The sequence below is a fragment of the Dermacentor silvarum genome, chromosome 2 (genome assembly GCF_013339745.2).
Source record: "Dermacentor silvarum isolate Dsil-2018 chromosome 2, BIME_Dsil_1.4, whole genome shotgun sequence".
NCBI lineage: Eukaryota > Metazoa > Arthropoda > Arachnida > Ixodida > Ixodidae > Dermacentor > Dermacentor silvarum.
Window position 1 is genome coordinate 60,782,051 of NC_051155.1, and position 13,928 is coordinate 60,795,978.

Genomic DNA, 13,928 nt, shown 5'->3' on the forward strand with positions numbered 1-13,928 from the left:
ATTTTTGAAGGTGGTAATGAATTGTTTTCTTTAATTTTCAGTGATTCAGCCAACAAACTTACGATGGACCGATGTATATGATGAAGTGGTTCACGTGAATGCGTGCAATGTTAAGAATAAAAATTTTCTTTTTTCTCTTTCTTTGTGCCGCGTGAGGCTCAATCAGCTCGTAGTCGCGAGCACGACTGCCCCGAGACGAACGCGCTGTTTTCCCAGGCTGCCGATCTTTTGTCCAGCTAGTCTTTAGATCTAGCCCCGCCATTCCGACCTGCTGTCCCCTGCGCCCATGGAGAAGTTGAAGTGCGGGCCCGTGGTCGAGATGCGGGGCGACGACATGGCGCGCGTTGTCTGGGACCTGGTCCGGGAGAAGCTCATCCAGCCCTATGTGGACGCCGACTTGCGGGTGTTCGACCTGTCCATCGAGCACCGCAACCAGACCAACGACACAGTCACCCTGGAGGCCACCCAGGCGCTCAAGATACACAACGTGGGAGTCAAGTGCGCCACCATCACTGCCGAGAAGGACGTTCTCGAGAAGTATCACCTGAAGCGCATGTGGATGTCGCCCAACGCCGCCATTCGCAACGCCCTCGGCGGCGCCGTGTTCCGGGAGCCCATCGTATGCCGCAACATCCCGCCGCTCGTGAAGCAGTGGCGCAAGCCCATTATCATCGCGCGCCACGCGTTCGGCGACCAGTACAACGGCAAGGACTTCGTGGTCCCCGGACCCGGCACGCTCCAGATAAAGTACTCGCCCACCATCGGAGCTCCCTACCACCTTGATGTAAGCGCCGGCAAATTTAGTACGTAGCAGGCGTGCGGGAACTTAGAGGGCCCCTAAACGGGTTTGGGAATTGCAAACAAACCAGCGTGGCCAGCGCGTAGATCACGCGCGGACTATTGTGTCTGCAAAGTATACTGCCGCTGCACTGCCCCACAACTGCGCGAAAACAGCTGAAATTTCAAAGGAGAGTCCGTGCGCGCGCACTTGCTCTCGAGGGAGCTCCCACTTCCTGTCGGAGAACCAAGGTTACACGCACAATCGCCTGTGCTTCAGTCTCACTGCGCTAAACGTCACTGATTATGGCCCGAGACTTCTGTAAATGACCCAATGCAGAACTCTAAAAACCACCCCTGGAAGAGCGCAGCAAAATGGCAAGGAGAAAAGAAAAAGGACGTTAGCGATGGCTAAGTATATTTCACCGCCCGATTCATTGCCGGTCCCCCAGAGTTGGTTCCGCCATTTCACTAAAGAGCAAGAACAAGACTTAAATGCGAGCGGTTCCTCGGCCCCAGTATTGAAGAAGGCAGGGGAGGAATGTCGCCTGGTGGTTGCTAGTCGAGGAAAAAGGCTGAAAATGAACGTTGGCAGTGAAGCTCACCGCCTTGCAGCATGACGACGCGCGACATTTCAATTTCACCTATCTCCTCTGATGATGGACCAATTTGAAACATTCTTGCGGTAAAACGCTCCCTAGACGGCACTTAACCACTTAGTGTATAACCTTTCGGTTGAAGTCAGGTAACCTTTCAGTTGAAGTAGGCTTCGCGTATATGTCGAATGCGCATCTTAACTTTGACAAAGCATATCCGAGCCCTCGCTGACCAGTGGGTTATCTGTATTCACAAACAACTATTAGATTATCATTGCTGTTTTTGCGACTTTTGGCTTTATTGACGCACTGGAGCCAAATATGCTATGTGAATACTCCGTCAAAAAACGTTGAAAAGTGTAGACTGCAAAAATTGGCTGCATTTGTGCAGTTGTGACAAACCGAAAGAACTGCAAGGTAATTTTCTAAAATATCATTCTTGCATTACATTATTTACGGTTTGTGCTGATGCACTTGTTGGCGCGTATAGGAGGACACCGTAGAGACATCGCGGCTTGTCATCAGAAAGAAAACGATGTTTTTGCGGCATTCTCGATGTCTGTAAATCGCGTGAAATTCATGTGCGTCTTGGCTGCCTGGATTTTGTCGCTTTACTTTTACAAAATAAGTTGAATAAATTGCATTTCTAAATTATTGTTCGTTCTTGTCAAACAGGTTTACGACTTCGACGACACGCTGGGAGTGGCGGCCGCCATGTGCAACACGGACCGTTCCATCACCGAGTTCGCGTACTGCTGCTTCCAGTTCGCGCTACAGCGGGGCTACCCACTGTTCTTGAGCACCAAGGAGACCATCATGAAGAAGTACGACGGCCGCTTCAAGAGCATATTCGAGATGCTTTACCAGAAGAAGTACAAGAACCGCTTCATGGAGAAGGGAATCTTCTTCCAGCACCGGCTCATGGACGACATGGTGGCTCGCTCGCTGCGCATGGAGGGCGGGTTCGTGTGGGCCTGCAAGAACTACGACGGCGACATCCAGTCGGACTTCATCGCGCAGGGCTTCGGCTCGCTGGGGCTGATTACGAGCGTGCTCATCTGCCCCGACAACAAGACGACGATGACCGAGGCGGCGCACGGCACGGTCACCAAGCACTACAGGCGCCACACCGCGGGACTGGAGACCTCCACCAACTCGCTGTCCTCGGTGTACACCTGGACCAAGGGGCTCGCGCACAGGGGAAAGCTCGACGGCAACGCCAAGCTCATCGCGTTCGCCAGGTGTCTGGAGCGGGTCTGCCTCAACACAGTCGAGTCGGGCTTCATGACCAAGGACCTGGCGTCGTGCGTCAAGGGATTCGGAAAGGTCGACAGGAGGGACTACCTCAACACCTTCGAATTCGTGGACAAGCTGGCGCAGCAGCTGGATATTAGGTTCAAGGAGTTGTTCACGGAAGAGCACCAGTAGGCTCCGTTTCACTCAGGGAGTCGATAGGACATTAAATTCATCTAATGACGAAAATACCTTGTTATCGTGTCTTGTTCGCACGAAATAAGGGCTAGTCGGGGCTAAACACTATTAGTGCAACACCTGGCTCGGTATATGTCCTACAAAACGGTAGGCCGTTGCAAGTCGAAAACGTATGGTACCAAGGTGTGCCCTTGGTAATTTTGGTACACGTCATGCTACTCATTGTGTACTTTATCAATTCTCAAACGTACAGCACTGCTGTAATAACAGCTTTTTTCCCCCGCACTTCGCGGATGCTGGCTGTTGTCTAGCGCGACTGGCCGGCACGTGACATGATAACTGGCGCCAGATATAATGGAAAGCCGAAGCGTCCGGGGATGACAGGCGATGTGCGTAAGCGCGTACGTGAACTCCAACACAAACACTCCGTTGTCGTCGGTTGATCGCCTTTACTCCATTGTGATCTTTCCTTCATTGTCATCGTCATTGTTATGCCATCTTTATTTGCCGTCGTCATTGAGTTGTCATTTAGTTATCGCGGCGCCGTCGTCACCATTCCTTTGTATTCATTCATCATCATCATGGTCATGCAATCGCTGTTATACCATACAACGTCATACAACGTCGTCTTCATTCCTTCATTCCATTGTCGTCATTCCGTCACCGTCATAACAGCATCGTCATCCCAATGTCGTCATTCCAGCTCGCCATCCCATTGTTGTCATATATCATGGTCATACATTCGTCTTCATTCCGTCGTCACTACGTTTTGCGCAGACTATTGTCGTCATGCCACGTTGTCGTCGTCATACGATTATCGTCATTCCTTCATCATCATCATTAATTGGATATCCGCATATTCTAGCGCCACAAGTTATTGTTGAGTGAGACGTTTTGCGGTGAAATTCTGTCCAACTTGGTAGTGTTTTCTATAGACCCTTTTCACGGAGCAGCTTACTCCAGCGGAACGAGCTGGCACTTTCGGCGGCGCCCCTGACGTTGCCTCAGCGAAAGTGCACGAATACGAAACCATTACCGCTTCTGTCCTGCCACTGCGCGAACAGCTGTCGGAAATGGAACTGGGTGTTCGCTAACGCACTGGGCTCCATTCACGTTGAACATGTGCAGCGGTAGAGGGAAGACGTGTGCAGTGGTTGGCTGCAAAAAAAAAAAAATATAGTGACTATCATCAAACAAAATGAAGTGAATCTGTGTGACCAAGTCCACGGACCACGGCTACATAAGGACTGACTGCCTGTGTTGCCGATCACCCTTCGTGATGCACGGCTTTCCTCGAGGATGAAAAAAAAAATTACGGGGGATGCTGAGAACTTTCTAAGAATGTGAAGGCGAAAGCATAGTTGGACCCATAGCGATGTGGAATGAAGCTCTGAGCATGCACGCGCAGCGACGTGTACAAGGCGCGCGAGCGCGCTGCGAGCATACTGCCGCCATTTCCAGAACGTTCTCTCACCTCCCCCTTCTAGCCTCCGGAGGTTTGCCGTGAAAAGGGGCAAAACTTGCGAATGGTCGCTAAACAAGAACAGCGAATGAATGCATCGCTTAAACCGATTGTAACTGCGTGTGTGATCCGTACATCTTACATACGAAACAAAAGCGATGAAGAAATTAAGAAGTTAGATTCCTCATGCTTAGGAGTCCAAACCCACTTGAGAGTTTTTGAATATCCTCCGAGACACCCAATATGCATCTATTTGTGAACAAAATGCATAAATTTAGTAGACGTATCCACGTTTGAATACCCCGCCAATTGCATTTGGACACATATTGGCAATGCTAAATGTACAGCCGGCCAAATCTTTAGCTAGCTTATGTAAATGCTGATTTTTTTTTCTGCTTTACAGCGCTTTACGATTGAACGAACTTGCGAAACGGTCAAGGTTAACTCATGCTCACAAAGCTCGTGAATATTGTATCGTCGTTTGTTAGGTTTTTCCGATTGTAAGGTGCTGGTGCACAGCAAATCGGTGCTCGTGCGAGATTTGGCCGGTTATACATATTCTGAGGTCGTTCCGTTGGAAGGTTATGTATTGTGCGTCGTTATTTAGTGTGCAAGTCTTTTTTATAGTAACGCTCAGCTTGAAATTAACGAAATGACTAGTAGTTGCGAATATTTCAAGTTTCGAATACGAATAGAATATTACACACTAACTAATCGTATTCGTATTCGAAAAGTAACTATTCGGTATTTTCGAATACTTCGAACAACCTAAAATTTCGGTACTTTTCGGAAATTTCGGAATTCTTTAATAAAGCCTGTTCTCTGTCCGCTAAACAAAGAATCGCAAATTATCAGAAGCGAAGCAACGACAAATGTTTTTGAAGCAATACAGATACAAAATGGGTGATTCAAACTTTGTTTTCGGCTTCGCGGTGGAAGCCTGCAAGAGACGTTCCACAAGGGGCGGTACTTTCTCCACTCTTATTTAACATTCTAATCAGTTCCATCCAATGTCATGATGGCGTACATACTTACGTGTATGCTGATGACGTTTTTTATGGATGGAACGTTCACACTATGCAACACGAGAACGCCTTCGCAGACTGCGTGACAGTGCCCACAGAAACAGTCTTGTTTTGTGTGTGTGTGATTTTATTTTATTTCCTTCCTTTTTTATTCTTTATTTTTACTTATTTTTTCTTTCTCTCTCCTTTCGCATCCCTTTACCCCGCCCTTGGTACAGGGTAGCCAACATGAAATAACCTCTGGTTAACCTCCCTGTCTTTCCTTTACCTTTTTCTCTGTCTCTCTCTGATGACATCGCATTTTTCTCGTCGACAAATGACATCCAAAAGCTGTATAAAATATTACAGACATACTTGTCTGTTATAGAAAGATGGCTTGATGCGATGCATCTCTGTTTAAAGAAGAAGTAGTTAAGTGATTGGAAAATGTAGAGAGGTCGGCCGGAAAACTGAGCATCTGGCCTGCTACTCCACGTAAGGGAAGGGGAAGAGGGGAAGAAAGAGGGTCACAATGGGGGATGATAATGGGAGGAACGAGATGAAAGGACACATTGCATAAATGTTATCACAAGTGTGAGTCCAGGCCCGTGTCGCCTAAGAAACGTGAAAATACACGCATTGCCTCTATCGCCTGCCAACTCCGTGGCCCTGCGCCTATAGCAAGAGGTCCTCCGACAGCGGTGTAATGTATAAATGCCTCAAGGTAGCTGCCAGTGTCAGTCTTTCGTGCGCATACTCAGGGCACATCACGAGCACACGGTCTGTAATCTCTACAACACCACACACTGAACAGTCCGGGGAGTCTGTCCGTGCAATGATGTGCAAGTATTTGCGCGTGAAAGCAACGCCTAATCGCAGTCTGTGTATCAGGTATGTACGAGGGCGTGGAATTCCCCGCAGAACAGGAAATTGCATATCGGGATCCAGCCTTTTAAGGCGGACGTGACGAGCGTCTGGGAGGGCCCAGTATGTTTTCGTCGCACTCCTCATTAATTTCGGCAGGAGGCATGTGATGTCTGGTCTAGAAAACGGCACTACAGTTCGCAGGCCATTGCTGAGGGCTCGCCTTGCTTCAGCATCAGTCATCTCATTACCATTGAGCCCACCGTGACCTGGGATCCATTGGAACACTATGCGGTGGTGTTTTTCTTGAGCGCATTAAAGTAGCTCGGCGATCTGCAGTGCCAGAACCTGATATGCGGTGTGGCGCAGGAAGCATCTCAAAATTTGCAGCGCGGGTTTTGAGTCCGTGAAAATGCACCACTTTTGATGCCTTTCCCCGCAGATGTGACGAATCGCTTCCCGAAAAGCCACCAGCTCTGCAGCGGTTGATGTTGGATTATGATCTAGAATGAAACCTCGAGTCATCTGCTGGGCTGGTATCACCACCGCTGCTGTCGATGCCTTTGATGACGCGGATCCGTCTGTGTAAACATGAACATAGGTCTGGTATTCTGACCAGATGTATGCCAGAGCAAGTTGTTGTAGTCCGCTAACGGGAACCAACGATTTCTTTAGTATGCCGGGGATGTGCACGCATGCCGAAGGCTGAACCATCACCCACAGTGGTTCGACGGGGTGATATGGAAGGGCATAGCCTGATGTTATGTGGGGTAGATGGCACCGGAGTGCACTTGTGAAACTGCTGTCCGGCCGCTCATGTAGAACCGACGTCAATGGATGGCAATGGTGTCGTGTTAGTAAGCGTAGATATACACGAGGTGGTTCATGGGACAGGTATACCGATAACGGGCATACGCGGGCTTCCTCAATTGTGCCTTTGTTGGAGGCACGCCGTGGCAAGCCAAGGCATATTTTGTGTGCCTGCGCTTGAACGCTCTCTAATGTCCGTAAGCAGGAAATACTCAAGTTTGAGAGTATTGGGAGGCTGTATCGAATGTAGCCTACAAATAGAGATTTATAAAGTCGTAGTAAGGAGCCTTCCGTGGGGCCCCATTTCATGCCTGCTACGAAGCGAAGAACATGGCAAAACAGATTAAGTTTTTGCCTCAACATATTTACATGCCTCGACCATGACAAACCGCGGTCAATGATAATGTCCAAGAATCTGTGGTGGGTTACAAAAGGTATTATAACACAGTTAATGGAGATCGGATAGCGGCAGACGGATTTGCGCGTGAATGCAACCACAGCACATTTCTCAGCAGCTAAGAGAAAACCCTGACGCCGTATGTATCGTGAAGTAGATGACACAGCCCGTCGTAATCTCGCACGTATTGACCCTTTTCGCGGCGATCCCGTGGGCGCTGCCATGTTTGATCACGTGGTGACGCGTCCATTGCTTGCCTCAACTGCCTCCGTTGCCTCCTTGTTTACAATGGAAGTGTATGACGCCGGCGCGGCTTAGAAAACCTCTGTTTTGGGAGATATCGTAAACGGTGACTGGGTGATCGACATGAAGCTTTGATCACAGTTTCAGAGGACATGCAAAAGCGCTTTCGGAGCTGATTAACCTATGTTCAAGTGGCGCAAGCAGCGTATATTGTGCTTGTTCTAAAAGCGGGGCTAAATATGTATTTCAAGCTATCCAAACATTCCGCTCATGAAATGAATCAGGATTAGTGTGCTTTTCTCTTTGTACTTTATTTGGCAAATATTTTGAAGCAGCAGCTTGTCAGTTTCTGACACAGTGAAGTTCCTCGGTGCGGCCACTATCTGATTATTTTCTGCCTAATCGCTCGCGCGTGTGCTCAGTTCCGATAGATTTGTTCTTGCTGAGCACAAGGCTTGAAACGTAGCTGTTCTACAGATTGCAATACCTTGTAGCAAATGCGTATTATCACGAGTAACTCGCTTACTCTTGTGGACCTTCGCGAAACATTCAGCTTCGACCATTCGTGCGCTATTGATGTAGTATCGTCCCTTATTGTGCGTATATAGTACGCGTATATTCAAGTGTGCGCCCATTCACTTATTTTTGACACTTTGGCGAAAGAGTGGATGTAAGTTTCCGTGCTGGTTGGGGTAAATGTGCGTAAGTACTGTGCGCGAAACCTACTATGACAGGAGGCGGCGCTACTCCCGTTATCATTGTTTAAAGAGCAGTACTCACTCTTGCCGACGTACCGGGGCTGAAGCCCTTTCTTTGAAGGTTAGCAATACAACGCAGGCGGATGAGCAAATTTGTGTATCCTCGAGGAGAGCCGTACATCTCGAAGTGCCGGAAACACGTACGGACAATTGCAGCAGCGGTCCGCGAACTTGGCCCCACATATTCATTACATTCCTTAATATGCCAGTCACTATTTTGCAGCCAACTACTGCATACGTCTTCAATCCACAGGATTGAAACCAGAGTGAATACAGCACAGTGCGTTAGCGAAAACTCAGTAGCATTTCCGACAGCTGATCGCACAGAAGCATGGTAGAAGCGGTAATGGTTTCGTATTCGTGCGCGGTCGCTGAGGAGAGGTATGGCGCGCCGCCGTAAGCACCATCTCGTTTCTCTAAAACAAACTGTTCCGCGAAAAGGGTCAATAGTTGTGGGCGTGTTGTACCAGAAGCCGAGATGCAGATGTCATCTGCATATTCAACTGATGTGGATGTGAGCTGGAAGTTGACTCACCAGGCCAATCAGTGCCACATTAAATAATGTTGGGCTGAGAACTCCTCCCTGAGGAACTCCACGACATACATGATGACGATTAGTCTCTCCGTCAGGCGTGGACATGTAAACGAAACGGCCGCTGAAGTAGCTCACTATCCTCAGGTAGGGCCGGCCGCCAATGCCCAAGTCATCTAGGGCACCGAGAATGGCTTCATGAATCTCTGTCTCAACGTTTACAAATGCTCAGTGCTCGCGTTTCCATTAAAAGACCCCATATATATTTCTCTCTCTTATAATCTAAATATTATACCACAAGTAGAGACGTTGTTAAGTATCTTGGCGTTATATATGACGGTTCACTGTCTTGGAAGGCGCACATTGACTATATTGCAGCAAAAGGTATTCGTGCGGTTGGCTTGTTGCATAGGCCGAGCAATAGTCGATCGGAATGCGAAGAAGAACGCTGTTATCAATATACCCCATGTATTTTCGTCCGGTATTGGAATTTGGGTGTGTGTTATACTCTGGAGCTCCGGCATATAAACTTCGCCCCCTTGTTCTTCTGGAAAGGTAAGGCCTTGCCACAATTTTTAGGGCTGCCTAAATTTGTAGCAAAGGAAGCTTTACATCTGGAAGCTAGGATCCCTTCTCTGGTTACGTGGTTCCGATTCTTAGCTGCACAAACATTTTAAAGCTATGTGAAACCCCTATAAAACGTAAACAAACAGTTTTTGTCTCCGAACCGGATTTGTTTTTCGGCTTGTACTGGCCGCGATTCCGCACACCTCAAATTATTTTTATGCGAACTCTCATAGATCAGTTAAACGCCCACATTCGTGAGATGACTCCTGTTTGATGCAGCACAAACTCCATAAAAGTTCAGTTCAATGAAAGTTTCCATAAAAATGCAAAGGCACTGTATATATACAGGGTGTCCCAACTATCATGCACCAAGATTTCAAAATATGCAAGAGCCACGTAGCTGGACAGAACTACAGTAATGTTTGCCATCGCTTGGAGATACTCAGATTATTTGTTGCATTATGCCTAATTACATAATTAGTCTTAATTAACCAACTTCTCAAATATTATAATTACATGAAAAGTGTCAATGAAAAAATTGTAGGGAATCGTGAAAAACTCCCGATACAGCTTTGTGTTGCTCGATCAATACGTGTACATAAAAGTGTTTTTCCGAGCGTGAAAGAAGCCCGCGAATACACGCAAAGTGCTTCAAGCGGCCGGTTGCGAGGCAGTTTTGCGTGTATTTACGGGCTTCTTTCACGCTCGGAAAAACATTTTTATGTAGCACGTATTGAGCAACAGAAATCTGTATTGGGAGTATCGGAGTATGCTGATCCCACGCACTGTGGGAATCAATTTAAATGAAGATTTCTGTGCTCTTTGCTTTGATTGACAATAATTAATGGTGATGTGTCGGTGAATGTTTAATTCCTTCAACGTTTAGTCCACTACGAGAGTGGTGAGTCGGTGTTAAACGTTACGTTGCGTGCACCACTGCTGTTTGTCTGCGTAGTACACATATCACACATAGGGAGGCGTGTTTGCTTGAGTCGTTGTTGTACGCCATTGATCATAACCTCCGAAAGGGTTGAGCATTGTCATTGCCTCCCATGGCACATCGCATCGTGGCAGAATGGTTAAACGTTAATTGAATTATGGGGCTGTACGTGTCAAAACCACAATCGGATTGAGGCGCACCGTAGTGGCGAACTCCGGATTAGTTTTGACACCGGGGTGTTCGTTCACGTGTCTCTAAGTGCACTAGCGCTTTTTTCTTTCGCCCCCGTCGAAATGCGGCTGCCGTGGTTCGGGATCGAACCCACGACCTCGAGCAATGCCATAGCCGCAACGCTACTGCGGCTGAAGCAGAAGGGTTGACTTGACGTGCGACTGCTTCCGCTGTGTCCCCTATAGACACTCCGGTGCTTTAATGCGGCTTTGCGTCTACACGCCCTGCGTAAGTTGTCCGCGACATAGCACAAACGTAACGTACTGTACTTTCAGTTTGCCCCGCAGCTGTTGTCGTGTTTCTTTGCCATCTTCCTTCGACTTTTCCACTGCGTACTGCTGTCTTGCACGCCGCTTCGGGAAGCGGCGTGTACGTGCCGCTTCGAGCGTGCGTGTACGTGCAGGAGTGTGGCAGAGACCCGAGAAGCTCATAGACATTTGCACCGCGTCGCATGTGCAGTCCTCTGGAGCTCCCTGGGCGTCGACACAATACCCTCTAGACGGTTATAGTTATCCGTGAGCTCCCGGAAAAAGCATTGGAGAAACTTCACCACTTACCTTCCTACAACGTTAACGTGCAACCGTCCAGAGTTATCTTTTCGTCCACTTTCATTTCCCTTTTATTTATTACCCGCCGTGGTTGCTCAGTGGCTACAGTGTTGGGCTGCTAATTACGAGGTCGCGGGATCAAATCCCGGCCACGGCGGCCGCACTTCGATGGGCGCAAAATGTGAAAACACCCGTGTACTTAGGTTTAGGCGCACGTTAAAGAACCCCAGGTGGTCCAAATTATTCCAGAGTCCCCCACTACGGCGTGCCTCATAGTCAGATCGTGGTTTTGGCACGCAAAAACCCAAATTAAAAAAATATATTTTCTAAGATTCAGTTTCAATTTCAACCACAGATAATTTCCCCGATGCTTTCCTTGTCTTCATTGACTGTTGTCATATGGTCATGATTATTATATACCGGGTGCTCAAAATTAAGATTTACAGAATTTTAAAAAATCGCCTGTGGCAGGTAGCATAATTCCTATTGTTGAGCTGGGTTAGTCGAAGAGGCAGACATTAGTAGCAGGAGAAATCAAAACACATTTTCAACTAATTAAATCTCTCACAAAGAAGGAAGAAGTAATCTGGCGAAAACTGCAGACGGGTACCTTCCCAAACCCGTATATCCTACATAAATGGCATCCTGAGGTGCACTCTCCGAAATGCAAAAACTGTGAAGGCATAGCGACCCTAAATCACATGCTCTGGGCTTGCCCAGCGCTAAACGGTCTACATGGGAACCAAGAGTCATGGGAATCCTCCCTTCATAGCCAGGAAGAACATGCCCAAAAACAAGCCATCTGTCAAGCCCAGGCCGCCGCCGGAAGCCAACTGATTCCGGCCGACGTCTAGGGGGGAGGTAGGTGGTGAAAGGGGGAGCTGCGTCTCACCCCGATCACCCATACTCTCTGACGGGTGCAAATAAAGTGCTTTCTCTCTCTCAACTAATTAATAAAATTCACTAATTAACTTCTTAGTTAACTACTTTACGTCTTATATTGCAATTTACGAATTGTAGCCGGTGAGTTTGCTAAACATTCACACTTGAAATTAATTTCCAGGATGACACCAGTTTCGAGGTATTATTTCCCAAAGTGTGGGACGAAATACATGGGCGATCCAGTTACTATTGCACTTCACTGTATAAACCAGCATTTTACTAAAAAAGTAAGTGTAACAACAGTGCATTTTTTCGGCAAATTTGATGGTGCATATCTCCGAACTGGTGTCATTCTGGAAATGCATTCCAAGTGGATACGCCTGACAAGCGCACCGGCTACAGTTCGTAAATTGCAATATATGTGTCGTAAAGTAATTAACTAAGAAGTTAATTAGTGTATTGTTAATTAGTCAAATATGTGTTTCGATTTCGCGTGCTACCAATGTGCGCCTCATCGAACAACCCAGCTGAATGATAAGAATTATGCTACCTGCCACAGGCGATTTCTAAAAATTCCGTAAAAATTACAAATGAAAACCCCGTATATGAACTGAAGGAGTGTGCTGGTCTGGGCTGGTTGTTGCATCATTAGGATGGGAACAAACAGCGCAAGGACGGGACGAAGTGAGTAGACAGACAAGGCGCTGAACTAACAACCACTTCCCGGCATAGAAACTGTGTTTTTCTGGCCTTCTGCGCTGAACTTGTGCATTGTATATATTGCTTTCCCAGCAATAAACAAGTGGTTGTTAGTTCAGCGCCTTGTCTGTCTACTCACTTCGTCCCGTCCAGGCGCTGTTTCTTCCCGTCCTAACCCTCTATATATATACTTACTGACTGAATTACCTTGTTTGATTTTTCTTCCTCTTCCTTACATTTGACGGTCCGCCTTCGCCTTGCTCAAGCTCTGCCATGAAATCAACAGTCTCACCTGGTGTAAGGCTGGTGTATTGGAAGACGTTATTATTATTATTGTGGTATTGGAAAACGTCGGCAGAAAATACAGTATGTCGCCGGCGACTGCACAACGTTAGTGTTATACGAGGGAATAATGATAAGTGAAGTGAATCCTTAAATATATCTCGCAATTTGCTACCAAATGCCGGTCATTCATTCGCAATTTAAGAAAGAAAGACGAAGACGGCACAGAAAGTAAATTATGGAACTGTTTGCATAGTCCTAGACAGAGACCGAAGGAAATTATCCGCTCTTGGCGTGCAAAGGACACCCACGATTGCATAGGCATTAACAGGATGAGTAAGATTTCGGTGGTGCATCTGTCATGTCGCTAGTGGCACTCGCTCTCTCAGTGGTGGATAGGACGTCGCGCGGAAGAGGTGAGGATAACCCGTTTCTTAATCTCCTTTCGAACTTTCCACAGTATTTCGCACGGTTATCGCTGGAGCCTGTCTTCCTCGTCCACATGCCTACCTAAGACGACATATTTGTGATAGTGCGTAGCGCTTATCCTCACTTGCAGAAACTACGTTCTTGGCGTGTTTGCTTTTGGTTTCTTTGCTCTTGCTATGTTTCTTGGTGTGTTCCCCTTGCAACCATTATTCGCGCCCCCCCCCCCCTCCCCTCTGTAACATCCCCCCTACAGCCCGATTTGCAGCATCATAATAAATAAATATATAAAATACCGCGTTTGACCATTCATGCTCTTTGCTGCCTGATTGAGGCACGTGCTGCTGAACCACACATCCTGCAAGCAGCGATTCCTGCATTCTTCAGAATATTCCATGTTAACACGGATATTTTCGATAGAGCGCATTTTATTACCATCTGTACATGGAAATGCAATTTTATTTCCAGGTGTTTCGTCG

At 47.4% G+C, this 13,928-nt stretch overlaps 1 protein-coding gene across 1 annotated transcript; it reads left to right on the forward strand.

Moving 5' to 3' along the window:
- Positions 1-270: 270 nt before the first annotated feature.
- LOC119441523 (isocitrate dehydrogenase [NADP] cytoplasmic) lies at positions 271-2,835 on the forward strand. Its single transcript, XM_037706138.2, has 2 exons — positions 271-784; positions 2,049-2,835. Exons 1-2 carry the CDS (start codon positions 287-289, stop codon positions 2,799-2,801), a joined length of 1,251 nt encoding a protein of 416 aa, XP_037562066.1. The 5' UTR covers positions 271-286; the 3' UTR covers positions 2,802-2,835.
- The last annotated feature ends 11,093 nt before the right edge of the window (positions 2,836-13,928 follow it).